General features: G+C 54.4%; 3 protein-coding genes across 3 annotated transcripts; all 3 read left to right on the top strand.

Moving 5' to 3' along the window:
* Positions 1 to 576: 576 nt before the first annotated feature.
* Positions 577 to 2153, top strand: HER10_EVM0010099 (major facilitator superfamily transporter; the record flags this gene model as incomplete). The annotated part of the gene is made up of 2 exons (XM_035479569.1): positions 577 to 771; positions 855 to 2153. 2 exons carry the CDS (start codon positions 577 to 579, stop codon positions 2151 to 2153), a joined length of 1494 nt encoding a protein of 497 aa, XP_035329937.1.
* A 1057-nt stretch (positions 2154 to 3210) lies between these two features.
* On the top strand, positions 3211 to 4873 carry HER10_EVM0012540 (dehydrogenase E1 component). The gene is made up of 2 exons (XM_035481934.1): positions 3211 to 3947; positions 4022 to 4873. The coding sequence occupies exons 1-2, from the start codon at positions 3330 to 3332 to the stop codon at positions 4793 to 4795; spliced, it is 1392 nt and encodes a 463-aa protein (XP_035330221.1). The 5' UTR covers positions 3211 to 3329; the 3' UTR covers positions 4796 to 4873.
* A 922-nt stretch (positions 4874 to 5795) lies between these two features.
* On the top strand, positions 5796 to 13798 carry HER10_EVM0002419 (HECT-domain-containing protein). The gene is made up of 6 exons (XM_035482892.1): positions 5796 to 6298; positions 7453 to 7782; positions 7840 to 7946; positions 8005 to 12870; positions 12922 to 13071; positions 13132 to 13798. The coding sequence occupies exons 1-6, from the start codon at positions 6156 to 6158 to the stop codon at positions 13326 to 13328; spliced, it is 5793 nt and encodes a 1930-aa protein (XP_035328987.1). The 5' UTR covers positions 5796 to 6155; the 3' UTR covers positions 13329 to 13798.
* Positions 13799 to 13900: the final 102 nt, after the last annotated feature.

Genomic DNA, 13900 nt, shown 5'->3' with positions numbered 1-13900 from the left:
TTTTCCCTTGTCACATATTGAGACAAATGCCACACCATTGTTAGCTAACACGGCGTTTACTGCGGTAGTACTTGAACGCTGATCTCAACAGTGTGAGGACCGGTGGAGCACGAGTCAGCACAACACCTCGGACTGCACCGATATCTCGACATCAATCATCTCGGTGGGGACCGAGCAAATGCTCCACCTTCTCATTGCGTGATACCCCAGAATGATAACGTCAATCGCAGGTTCTATCCTGGCTTGTCTCCATATCGATGAACGAAATTGGTGTTATCCGGCAGAGCTCTCGTTGATATCGAAAAGTCAGGGACATGGGATGTGGAGTTGAGCCATTGAAATACCTGCGGTTCCGCCGCCGACTCGGGGGAGCATGTTTGGTCTTTGGGCCTTGATCTCGAACTTGGACTTCATTCTTCTTGACTTTTGAGAAGAAAGTTGGCTCTTGAATGAGTCTGACTAGGTTGTCTCGTTGATTGAGAGTTTGCCTAGAAGCACACACGCTCCGACTTACACGGTTCCGTACATACCTACCTACCTTACCAAGTGGTTTCCACCACGCTTCCATTTCTCATGATGGAACCCAAATCAGCCATCGTCGACCACGACGCAACGGAGCAGACGGACGTCAAAGACGTACAAGATGGAATCTCCCAGTACGACGAGACCTTGGCGCCGACGCCCGCGCAAAACAGGCGCATCCTGTTGAAGACAGACCTCGTCGTCCTTCCCTGCGCCGTAATCAGCATGACCCTCGCGTTCCTCGACAAGGCAAGTCTCTCAAAATCTACTCTGCCTCTCTTTCTCTTCTGCCCATGGAATATACATTGGCTAACCATGTCACCGAGATATAGAACGCCCTAGGCTTCGCCGCAATCTTTGGCCTCCGACAAGACGCGAACCTCAAGGGGCAGGAATACTCCTGGCTCGGCTCCGTCTTCTACTTTGGCTACCTGGCCATGGAACTCCCCGCCCTCTACCTCATCACCAAGCTCCCCATCGGCAAGTTCATCGGCGCCTGCCTCGTCCTCTGGGGCACCTGCATCTGCCTCATGTCCGCCTGCCACAACTTCGCCGGCCTCGCCGCCATCCGCGTCCTGCTCGGCATCTTCGAGGCCGCCCTACTCCCCTGCATGCTCGTCCTCAACGCGACGTGGTACCGCCGCGAAGAGCAGCCCCTGCGGACGGCGCTGTGGCATAATACGTTCGCCGGCGTGTTTGGCGGTATTCTGTCTTACGCGATTGGCAATATCAAGGGGAGCCTGTCGACGTGGAAGTACATCTTCATCATCTACGGCGCCGTCACCGTCCTCGTCGGCTTCGTGGTTCTCTTCGCGCTGCCCGACTCCCCGCAAAAGGCATGGTTCTTTGACGAGCGGGAGAAGCGACAGGTCGTCGTCCGCCTCGCCGAGAACCAGACGGGCGTCGACGTCAAGAAGAAGTTCGACGCGCAGCAGATCCTCGAGGCCGTCAAGGACCCGAAATGCTGGTGCGTATGGGCCTGCGCCATCGGCTACGCCGTCGCCAACGCGGGCATCACGAACTTCAACCCGCTCATCATCTCGGGCTACGGCTTCAGCCAGACCAAGACCGTCCTCATGGCCACGCCGCAGGCCGCGGTCGCCATGGTCGCCGGCGTCGTCCTCACCACGATCTCCATGTTCGTGCAGAACCTGCGCTGCCTCTTCTGGATCTTCTCCGCGCTCGTCGGGCTCGTCGGCGCGGTCATGGTGCACACGCTCGACATCAACCAGAACAGAAACGCCAGCCTGGCGTGCGTGTACATCATGGGCTTCTACAACGTGCCCTGGGTCTTCATGCTGAGTCTTAACTCGTCCAACACGGCGGGCGCTACGAAGAAGAGCTTCATGGGCGTCACGGTGGCCGTGTGCTACGCCGTCGGCAACATCGTCGGTCCCCAGCTGTTCTTGTCGAGCCAGGCGCCGCGGTACCCGCTCGGCATCAGCGCCATGATGTTTGCTTTTGCGCTCATGGCCGCCTCGGGGCTCGTGTACTACCTGCTCTGCGTGGCGGAGAACAAGCGGCGCAATTCCAAGTTTGGGGTTCCCGAGGATAGGTTGCAGGCCGGTATCGAGCAGGAGAGGGAGGATAAGACGGATGGGGAGAATAAGGACTTCCGGTATACCTACTAGTGTTACGATCTTCTGTCGTGAAGCGAGAAGTAGTTATTGCCCTGGACGAGGGCTAATTCAACGTTCAATCCATTTTGACCTCCGTGGAATTGTCGTTTGACAACCAGGCACATGCTGTGCAGTATATTGATTCAGAAGATGATGCTCTAGAAGAGTTATCAAACCGAGCTTTAATGTTAAACAAACAGGTTGATCCTTGGGATGACTCGAATTGTCCAGTTGATTGTTCCTAAAGTTGAATTGATGAGGTTAGAATCGGCTTAGAGACCCGGCGTTAGTTAGCTCTTTCACCTTAAAAGAGAACCCACAGTTTAAGAACGAGACTTATTTAATCAAGGCTCTTGGGAAGTATTGTCGCATTAGATAACCACGAATGTGTATTTCAGATTAAGGCTTAGTGACTCAAACTCTCAATACACTAATACGAAGGACCTGTCTTGTATAAATCAGTCGTCGATAACTTTCTCGCCAAACACCGTTTGGCACAGGCAAACCACCGTCCACAGACATGGATTCGTCTAGTACTGAATTTATCCAAATCGTCAGATAAAGTCAACATAGAGACCGTAATCTACAGCCAGGATAATCAAAGAGAAAAAGAAGGCACCGTTAACAGCCCAATATCAAACGCTTCCATGAATTCATGCGGTATCAAACCGTCGCGAAAGAAATAAAAGTCACAGGTTGGCTTCTGATTCGGTTACGGTGGACAAAACAGTCCCTAGACGCCAGCACGGAGCAAACCATAACCTTGTCGATGGGCTGGCTGCTCGGTCAGAGTCCCAAGACACCAGCACCCCTGTCTAGGTACCTTACCTCAAGGTTCGGGTTTCTCTTATCGATAGGAATCCACGCGGGGCGCGGGGAAAGGATAGAAAGCTCAGTGACGGCTTTCAGGGGGTCTAGCGGGAAATCACCACTGCTAACTCGCCTTATCTGTACACGGCTTACATCGGCTCAGCCATGACGTCGCAACTTCGGCCGACGATAGACGGTCTTCCTCGGGATGCTGCTGTCTCGGCATTCTCCCTCAGTCCCTTTGGCACTCTGGCCCTCTCAACTCCTTTCCCTTTCGTCTCTGGAAATTCCCGTGTAATCAAGCAAGGCTTTCTGATAATCTCCTTTCAATTAATTGAATTTCTTTGGAAAAATATCAAAGAAGGAAAAGCAGCAGAGATGAGGACCTCCAAGATCCTTCGACGGGCACCCCTCGGCGGGTTGGCCCTCCCCCGAGCTGGAAGCGGTCTTCCAAAGACGACATCAACAGCGACAGCAGCAGCAACATCTCAAACCAGACGAGCAGCAAGTAGCCTCTCCCAAAGACCAAACGCGAATCACGTCTCCTTCCCCGGCGCCGTAAAGAGCGCCTTCACGAGCAGCCTCAAGTTCGAGACGCCCGGGGACTACCCCGCTGTGCCGACCTACCGCGTCGTGGATCAAAACGGCGCCATTGTCGACGACGCCTTCGTCCCGGACCTGGACGAGGCACAGATTGTCAAGCTCTACAAGGACATGGTCTTCATTTCCGTCATGGACCTCATCATGTTCGACGCCCAGCGCCAGGGCAGGCTGAGCTTCTATATGGTCTCGGCGGGCGAAGAGGCGCTGAGCGTCGGCTCCGCGAGTGTGCTGACGCCCGAGGATGTCATCTTCTGCCAGTACCGCGAGCAGGGAGTCTTTAAGCAGCGGGGCTTCACAACGGCGGATTTCATGAACCAGCTCTTTGCCAATTCGAAAGATCCCGGTAGGGGGAGGAACATGCCGGTGCACTATGGTAGCAAGGAGCTGAATATCGTAGGTCCCCATGATCGAGACGGCACCCCTGGAGGGCATTGGAGAGTACACATGCTAACACGTTGCTCGTACAGCATACCATCTCGTCGCCGTTGGCAACGCAGCTTCCGCAAGCTTCGGGAGCAGCATACGCTTTGAAAATGCAGCGGATGCAAGATCAGTCGATACCTCCGAGAGTCGTTGCAGCCTACTTTGGCGAGGGTGCGGCGAGTGAGGGAGACTTTCATGCCGCCCTCAACATCGCGGCCACAAGGTCATGTCCTGTAATCTTCATCTGCCGAAACAACGGCTATGCCATCTCCACGCCGACATTAGAACAGTACAGAGGTGACGGAATCGCCAGCCGTGGCCTGGGGTACGGCATCGACACCATCAGAGTAGACGGCAATGATATCTGGGCTGTCAGAGAGGCTACGAAGAGGGCCCGTGAAATGGCGCTCGAGAATGGGGGCCGTCCCGTCTTGATCGAGGCCATGACTTACAGGGTCAGCCACCATAGCACGTCGGATGACTCGTTTGCCTACCGTGCTAGAGTCGAGGTTGAGGACTGGAAGAGGCGGGACAACCCCATTACGCGCCTGCGCAAGTACATGGAGGCCAAGGGCATGTGGGATGAGGCCAAGGAAAAGGAGTGCAGAGACTCGACTAGAAGGGAGGTGCTGAAGGCGTTCAAAGAGGCCGAGATGGAGAAGAAGCCGCCAATCCGAGGCATGTTTGAAGACGTTTATGAGGAACTGACGCCAGATCTGAAGCATCAAATGGCACAGCTACGTGAACACCTAGACAAGTACCCGGATGAGTACGAGTTTGGTGAGTTCGAGGGAGGCAAGGACAGCTTGAAGGCATAGACGAGCGGGCCCTGCATGATACCTACCTGGCTAGACAAGAAATGATTAATGCGGAATCTCCAGCGCCGCGGACGCGAGAAAAGCCTATATTACATATTATCGAATTTCCGTGAGGTGTTTTTGTTGACTCGCTGGACTCGGCTGCTTAGAAATAGGAGCATTGGTCGACCCTGATGGCGCAAGAAAAGGTAGGAATGCCGTCTCCCCACCCAAACTTGAATCAGCTCCGTCAGTATTTGGAGCGCACTGGGCAAGGTGTGGATGCGTAAACGGAAACGTGGCTCCGTAATGACAAGCGGCTTTAATGCGACGGGAAGCTGTTTTGGCTATAAGTACCTTAGTGCAAGGTCAGCACCTGAGAGACTGGGGATAGATAGTGATGGTAGGGCGGGGTCGAGCTGCCAAACGTTGTTCCAGCACGGTCAGACACTACTGCCATGACGCTGTACGGATTGCACATTTGAAGACAACACCTAGTAGGCCTGGCCTGGGATGGAATAGGGAGGCTTGTGACGGGTGACGGACGACGGCACGTACATGATTGGCGTTGGCGCGGTTCGAGGTTGGGACGGAGCCAGACGGTAGACGTGACAGGAGAGGGACCGTTCCATGACATAGTTCTGCCCGTATTGATTAGTATCACAGGTAAGCGTGGTAAGGTATCGACAATGGGGAACGCAATACCTACGTCTGTATCCGCAGCATCATAAGCATGGGCCTTACCGCAGGGATTCCCCCCTCGTGGCTGCTCATGTTGAGTTGGCGGGCCCAATACTCCGTATCCCCCCAGTGGCTAGGTTTGGAGCAAAAAAGTGGACTGGAACAGCGATATCAGAGCCGCTTGGAGCATGTTGGCCATGTGAGTGTGGCCTGGTCCTTGAGTCCTTGTGCGTGTTGTGCGTGGTGGTGGTGCGTGTGGCGTGCGGCGTGCGGCGTGGTGCTTGTTAAACTGTTAGCAGCAACGGGTGGTGTGTCTGTCCCGTTCGCCGGCCACGGCCCAGGGCATCCATCAGTCAGACCCAACACCTTCTTCCTCTCCCGTGCTGCTTTGGCGCTGCATAACCTCGTCTGGTTCCAAAACCCATCCATACATCTCCCCAACCTTCCACATCGCCAACGAATCTCTTCTCCTGCGACGACAACGACGACGACGACGATAAGCGACTCGAAGGATAGATCAGGCCATCAATATCGATGACTCTCAACGCAACGAGATCGTATTGTCTGATCCGTTGATTCGGACCAACCTCGCAACGCCATCGTATCTTTTGGCAATTTCCCGACGGCGCTGATAACATCAAGACACCACAACGCCTAATCGCCAGCAACCCTCGAGCTGACCTGCCTCATGGCGTAATCCATGGCAGAACGAATCGCCTCTGCAAACCAGCGCTCCAGATCGGTAGTCGACCTCGATCCCCCCGCGCGCCTCCCGTCTACGCCGACGACATCGTCTTCCGGTTCGGGCTCGCCCACCCTAGCTTCGACATCGTCTTCCCAGCGGTAGGTGGTTGTCATTTCACCCGTATTTGTCGTGTTTCGTTCCGAATCCCAATACATTGTTTTATGCTCTGCGGAGACAAAGGAGAGAGTCGAAAGAGGCAGAGCGTGTGTGTGTGGTTCGTGTGTGTATGAGAGCGAGACACAGAGACTCGAGAGTGAAGAGGAACGAGAACAAGAAGAAGAAGAGCACATACAAGAGAAGAGAAAGCAGCAAGAATCAACCTCGGGCGACAGGTGCGCAGAATATTTCTGTGTGAGAGAGAGAGAGAGCAAGAGAAGGAGCAGACGCGAGGCAGAGAGGCAGGAGCAACAGGTACAACGTCCAGGTGCCGTGGGGTAGTTTCCGGCGACAGCCAACTCGTCTCGTGCCTGCCTGCCTGCCGCCTTCTCTCGGTCTGGTCTACCTACCTCTGCCTCGCTGCTGCTTCCTTCACCTTCATCTCCTTCGTTTGTCTCTCTCGATCCTCAAGTCCAAAAAAGGCACAAAAAAGGGCACTCTTTCGACCTCAGGATCCGCCTCACCTTCGTTCTCCTCCTCTTCCTCCGCCTGAAGCTACCTCACCTTTGGTACCCGAACGGCGGGATCTCGAACTTAAGCGGGTCGGGTCACTATACCTACCGTACCGCCCTACCTCACTACACCGCAACCGCACCGTACACACCCTGCCAGGCACCACCGCACCGTACCTCTAGAGCACCTCAGGAAAAAAAAAAAGACACAGAGAGACGCCTGCTTTCCAACCATTGAAACACGGCTGCATCGCACCGCTCCTTCATCCTCTCTTCATCGAGTCTGGATTATCTCCTCCTCGACACTTCTTCGTCCTCGATCCGATACTTTTTTTCTCCTTCACTTCCTTACTCTCGTCCTCCCGCTTGGTCAGCTTCGAGCCAGTGCTAGCAGACCCCTCCCTCCACCACCCCAGCAATTCATTACATGCTTTACCTCTCTCGTTGTGTCTAGTACACTGTACATCCACATCCACTACGCCCACACACACCACACACACACACATCTGACGTTCGTTGCGGACACACACGAGGCCACCGACATCTTGGCCTCGGCACATTTGACTTGATCCTTACCTTCGTTTTCTCGCCTTCCGTTCTTCGGTCGGCATGCCTCCTAAAAACCAGTCACTCATGTCTCCCAGAATTACCAGATCTTCTGCCCGGCAAGCGGCGAGTCTCGCGGCTTCATCGACACAACCCGCTGCAAGCGCCGATCCCGCAGCGGCCGCCCCTGCACCACCGAGCTCCAGTCCTCCAAACCCTCCCACCTCAGCCTCGCGGAAACGAAAGGCTTCAACACAAGCTACCAGCCCTACTCCTGGACCACAGCAGTCTGCATCAGCTTCCTCCAGGCGATCAAAGCGTCAAAAGGTAGCCGAAGCTGTTCCACCGTCCCAGCTCCCTACTCAGCCGCCTGTCCCGCCTCGCTCCAAGAGAAAGGGCAAATCTACCGTCGCCATGTCGAGCCCAGAGTAAGGAATCCCATGAGCCGGAGCTGGACATTCTTCAAAGCTGACTGTACTTGTTAGCATTTCCGCCGATCCTGCGAACGCATCAGAGAACACCGCACCCTCGGCATCTTCAAGCCGCAAATCCAGTAGCAGCCGAAGCAAGAGGACTGCCACCGGCACCCTAGGTAACCCCCAGTTGCCTCTAGTCTGATATTCTGAAGCATAATACTGATTTGGCATAAGCAGATCCTTCCGCCAACACATCCAGCTCTTCCCGCAAGACGAAACGGAATGCTGCAAACAACGCGGATCCCGATACCGCAATGACGGGCACAGATGACACTGAAAAGGAGTCTCTTCCTCTCCCGCCCCCACCGCCTCCTCCCGAACATCAGGACGACGATGACAGTGACGAAAACGATGACGACGATGAGGGTCAGCGATACGATGACGACGTAGACGATGATCCCTTTGGGGGATTCGGAGGTCCTGGAGGTCCCGGTGGCTTGTCAAGTACCTTGCGGGCCTTGACAGGCATGATGACGGGTATTTCGTCCCGCCTGCGAGATCTTCTCAACAGCCTGCGTCAAAAAGATGACCCATCAGTGCAGCTGATCGCCCTGCAAGAGCTGTCTGAAATCTTGTTGGTTTCCAACGAGGATAACTTGTCAGGTCACTTTTCACCTGATGCCTTCGTCAAGGAATTGGTGACTCTGATGCAACCCAATGAGATTACGGGCGAAGAGAATCCCGAACTCATGCTGCTCGCCTGCCGTTGCCTGGCAAATTTGATGGAGGCATTGCCCGCCAGTGTGGCCAACGTTGTTTACGGAGGGGCTGTCCCAGTGCTCTGCCAAAAGCTGCTCGAGATTTCCTTTATCGACCTTGCCGAGCAAGCCCTGAGCACCCTCGAAAAGATCTCTGCAGAGTATCCGTCCAGCATTGTCCGAGAAGGTGGCTTGACCGCCTGCTTATCTTACTTGGATTTCTTCGCAACAAGCACACAGAGAACAGCCGTCACCACCGCTGCAAATTGCTGTCGAAACATTCCCGAAGATTCCTTCCCGGTCATTCGAGATGTCATGCCCACACTTCTCAATGTCTTGGGCAGCAGCGACCAGCGAGTGGTCGAAAAGGCTTCCATCTGTGTCTCTGGCATTGTGGAGAGCTTCAAGTACCAGTCTGCAAAGCTGGAAGAACTCGTCAGTGTCGACCTGCTGAAGGCCGTGTTGAGGCTGCTTGTGCCTGGCACCACTAATCTCATTGGAGCCGATATCCACACGCAATTCCTGCGAGTGCTGGCCTTTACGGCTCGTGCAAGCCCCCAGCTTTCGGCGGACTTGTTCAAGCTCAACATCGTGGAGACACTGTACCAAATCCTTACCGGTGTTTCTCCGCCCAGCGGTACAGAAGACGTTGCCTCCAAGTTGGACAGCGTTGTCATCATGCAGGCCTTGATCCATCGACCAAAGGAGCAGATTATCGAGACGCTTAATGTCATTTGCGAGCTCCTACCTAGCCTGCCTCGCAACGCCGACCCCTCATATGGCGACTTCGTGGAGATGAACGCGGCGGAACCCATCACTCCTTCCTCCACAGCAGCTGGAAAGACGCGCAAGTCACCAAACGACAAGAGAATCGAACTACTCGACAGCTGCAAGTCCGAAGTTCGCCGCTTTGCTCTTATTCTTTTCCCGACCTTGACCGACGCCTTTTCGAGCACGGTTAACCTCAACGTTCGTCAAAAGGTGCTCACAGCGCAGCTGAAGATGCTTTCAAACCTCGACGAGGAAATTCTTAGCGAAGCGCTGAAGACAGTGTCTTATGCTTCCTTTCTGGCTTCGATTCTATCTCAACAGGACCATCCCTCATTGGTGATGCTGGCACTTCAAGCCACAGAACTCCTTCTCAGTCGCTTGGAAGATGTTTACCGGTATCAGCTCTACCGCGAAGGTGTCATTTCGGAAATCACCAAACTAGCCATCGAGGAGCACACGCCGCCCCCAGCGCCAGAGCCGGCCGGCTCACAGGAGTCCCACACCGCAGAGCAGCAGGCCGCAGCAGATTCTGGTGATCAATCTTCAGACAATGAAGAGTCGGAAGACGATGAAGAACATGAAGAGTCGGATGACGAGGAAAATGAAGAGGACAATGAGAACGAGCCTCATCCGGACGACATTTCTGGGTCGCCGGTTAGCTCACGCGGCTCAACAATGTCGCTCGACGGGCCGCCTCAACACTTCCTGTCAGACGTTCCATCGATGCGAAGCAGGATTCGTGAGGTTGCCAAAAAGTTCTTGGAGAGTCACGAGACCGAGAAGCACGGCAAGGCCATGAAGAAGAAGGCGACTAAGATTCTCACCAATCTATCAGATCTTGCTGGAGAGATTGAAGCCTTCTACCTCAACAGATCGGCGGGTAATCTTTCGCCTGAAAACGGCATAGAGTTGTTCAAGAAGCTGGCCTCGTCCTTCGACGCCGACGTCCTCGAAAGTGTCACCAGCGCAGAGCTTCTGGCTTCTGGACTCGTAAGGGTGCTTTTGGAAGTTTTCAGCAATCCCGATGAGGATTTAGCCCGCACTGCCCAGGCGGACTTCTTGCAGGTCTTCATGGGCTACAGCGTCAAGTCCAAGCCCAAGACCGCCACTGCTGATTCACCTGCGACTCCCTTCAGTGTCATGGTTCACAAACTTCAAGATTTGCTGAGTAGATCTGAGCATTTCGAGGTCATCACTGTTCATCAAAATACCTTCGATGGCAATCGCAGTAGTGCAGCGTCCATGCTCGCGAAGCAGATTCGGCTCAGGCTTGTGGCTGATGACGAGTCTATACCAAAGTCATATAGAAACATAATGGTTTCGATTCACGCCATCGCGACTTTCAAGTCTCTCGATGACTACCTGAGACCCAGAATCAGCCTGTCGGAACGGCCACGTGGCTCCTCAAGGCGGGCCGACAATCTCTCGAGGGCCCTCGCGTCGTTGGCAGGCTCTGCTGGTTTGCCACTTAGTCATGCGGCAGCTAGACTTGCGGAGCGCGCATCGGCAGCGTCTGGGTCAAGTCCGATTCCACCACCCCCCAGCGTGCCTACGCCCAGCGGCTCGCGTTCTCTCCGCAAGACGAAGTCGAAGTCAACACCTCAGTCGGAGAGTGCGGCCACTCCAGATACCTCCTCCAGCACCAGAGACAAGGGCGTTTTGAGGAGATCTACCCGTCGTAGCGCGGCGTCGGCCGCAGATAGCCCAGTGCCGTCCAGACCACCTCCTGAAGAAGACGACCTGGAGAATGCCCTCGAGTGTGCAGACGAGAAGCAGCTGTCTGACGACGAAGAGATTGGCGGAAGCAGTGCATTGGACGCTATTGTAGGTGACTTGGACGAGGATATGAGCGAATCTCCCGGTCCCGAGCCTGGCGCTGTCAACATGGAAATCGCTGCTGGTGGAAAGGTCACCGCACGGAAGGATGACGGGACCAGGGTGCCCACGCCATCGCAGAGTTCTCTGCCTACTCGTTCTAGTGCTCTTCTGCCCCCTCCTGCGGCACAAAGCACTCCCACGCCGGCAACCTCATCGAGGCCGATGTCTTACGCTGCAGCCATCCAAGCGGTGCCACAGGACTGGCATATCCAGTTCACTCTCGACAATAAGGTGATTACGAGCGAGACTACAATTTACCGTGCCGTCCACACCTCGGCCGCCAATTCTGATGAGCACTTTAGCCGAAGTGTCTGGTCTGCAGTGCACCCAATCAAGTTCCGACGTGCCCCTGGTCCACCCCCCGCGGAGACCCTTTCGTTCAGTTCCAATGCTCAGGCCACTACGGAGGAGAATGGCGAAGGAAACGTTCCGGCATCTCTCGCCAAGCACCCTTCGACAGCCTCTATCCTTCGCCTTCTCAACATTCTTCACGACTTGAACGCCAACATCGAAGATGTCATGGTTGAGAACAGCGAGAAAGATGCTGTTCGTCTGAATGTCGAGCCCCTATCACAGTTCGTCAACACCAAATTGACGGCGAAGCTCAATAGACAGCTTGAAGAGCCTTTGATCGTCGCGAGCAATTGCCTCCCAAGTTGGGTGGAAGACCTTGCACGACTGTACCCTTTCCTCTTCCCCTTTGAGACCAGGCACTTGTTCTTGCAGTCGACCTCATTCGGTTATGCGCGCTCGATGACTCGGTGGCAGAACGCCCACTCTGCGGACGACTCGCGTCGCGATCGCCGCGACGATAGACCATTTTTGGGTCGTTTGCAGCGCCAGAAGGTTCGCATTTCCAGATCCAAGATCTTGGAGTCGGCCTTGAAAGTAATGGAGCTGTATGGCGCGTCTCAGAGCATTCTCGAGGTTGAATACTTTGAGGAAGTCGGAACCGGCTTGGGTCCGACACTTGAGTTCTACTCGACGGTGTCGAGAGAGTTCTCCAAGAAAAAGCTTAAGCTGTGGAGAGAGATGGATTCGAACGAGTCGGAAGAGTACATCTCTGGAGCGAGTGGACTTTTCCCTCGGCCGCTCAGCGACGATGAAGCCACTGCGCCCAATGGGGAACGTATTCTGCAACTATTCAAGACTCTCGGCAAGTTTGTTGCTCGCTCAATGATCGATTCTCGCATCATTGATCTGAACTTCAACCCCACCTTCTTCCGCATTGGAGATGGTTCATCGGCACCTGGCGTGAAGCCATCACTCGGCGCAGTTAAGGTCGTCGACCCCGGCTTGGCCAGGTCTCTGAAGACCATTAAGAAGTTCGCCGTGGCCAAGAAGGAAATCGATGAAGACCCTTCACGAACGCCTGCTCAAAAGGTTGCCGATACAGAGGATATTGTTATTGACGGTGTCAAGCTGGACGACCTGTGCCTGGATTTCACGCTTCCTGGGTTCCCAGAGATCGAGCTGACGCCCAACGGTGGACAAATTCGGGTCACCATTGATAACGTGGACTCGTACCTTGAGCGTGTCATTGACATGACCCTGGGCACTGGTGTTCGCCGCCAGGTAGACGCCTTCCGCACCGGTTTCTCCCAAGTCTTCCCCTACTCTGCGTTAAGCGCATTCACCCCCGATGAGCTGGTAACTTTGTTTGGCCGGGTTGACGAGGACTGGTCTCTCGAAAGTAAGTGCTTCCTCGTGTGTTCGGCTAATGATATACTGACATCCTCGCTAGCACTCATGGATTCGATCAAGGCGGACCACGGCTACAACATGGACAGCAAGACCGTCAAGAACCTGCTGCAGACGATGAGCGAGCTATCGGCTCCCGAGCGCCGTGATTTCCTGCAATTCACCACGGGCAGCCCCAAGCTCCCCATTGGAGGTACGTTTCTCCTCCGTTCATCGACTAGTCCCATGTAGCCGAGACTAACATGAACAATAGGATTCAAGAGCTTGACGCCCATGTTCACGGTCGTCTGCAAGCCAAGTGAACACCCCTACACGTCTGACGATTATCTCCCCAGTGTCATGACGTGTGTGAACTACCTCAAACTACCCGACTACACCAACATCGAAGCCATGCGCAAACAGCTCTCTACTGCCATCAAGGAAGGCCAGGGAGCTTTCCACCTGTCATAGACGCTGTCTCTGTCACCGACTCAGCGAATTCCAGGAAACCGAAAACAGAAAAAAACAGATAGCGAACCAGATGGCCGAGTTGGTCATCTCAGCGAATGTCGCCACATTTACATGACTGTGGTATGAAATACATCAACAAGCATTGCACATCGGGCGATGGTATTCTTTCAACAATAAAGATTTTATGGATGGAACGGTCTGGGTCAGGGAACACCAGTTTTGGGTGAGGTGGACTGAAGGGCGAGGGTAACAACACACATTGAAGAGAAGCCCCTCCACCCGACTTTGCATGGCAGGTTCGTTAGGCGTCAGACGTGCTTTTCGGCTTGCCTCCCTGTTATGGCCTCGAGGCATTTCTCTCTTGTTTCGGCACTGTTTCTAAGGGTCCATGACCAGACCCGTCTGAAGCCTGCTGGTTTGTGACGTGCCAAGGGGACCCCGTTGATAGAATGGTCAAAATTGATTTGTGACAACATTGTCATGCCTCTTGTGTCAGTGAAACGTGATCATGCTGTTCCCGCCGTGTGTTGCACACGTTGACAAGTTGCTCGACACGAGGAATTAAGAAGTGT

This window comes from Colletotrichum scovillei, assembly GCF_011075155.1.
Source record: "Colletotrichum scovillei strain TJNH1 chromosome Unknown Contig00009, whole genome shotgun sequence".
In the NCBI taxonomy this organism is placed as follows: domain Eukaryota; kingdom Fungi; phylum Ascomycota; class Sordariomycetes; order Glomerellales; family Glomerellaceae; genus Colletotrichum; species Colletotrichum scovillei.
This window is presented reverse-complemented; position numbering and strand designations above follow the sequence as displayed.

What these genes read in the sequence shown, in the direction of transcription:
- HER10_EVM0012540 (XM_035481934.1), top strand. Translation starts at nt 3,330, where the DNA reads ATGAGGACCTCCAAGATCCTTCGACGGGCACCCCTCGGCGGGTTGGCC. An exon ending in GTAGCAAGGAGCTGAATATC is followed by an intron (nt 3,948 to 4,021) that starts GTAGGTCCCCAT and finishes TTGCTCGTACAG; the next exon opens with CATACCATCTCGTCGCCGTT.
- HER10_EVM0002419 (XM_035482892.1), top strand. Translation starts at nt 6,156, where the DNA reads ATGGCAGAACGAATCGCCTCTGCAAACCAGCGCTCCAGATCGGTAGTC. An exon ending in GTCGCCATGTCGAGCCCAGA is followed by an intron (nt 7,783 to 7,839) that starts GTAAGGAATCCC and finishes TGTACTTGTTAG; the next exon opens with CATTTCCGCCGATCCTGCGA. An exon ending in GACTGCCACCGGCACCCTAG is followed by an intron (nt 7,947 to 8,004) that starts GTAACCCCCAGT and finishes ATTTGGCATAAG; the next exon opens with CAGATCCTTCCGCCAACACA.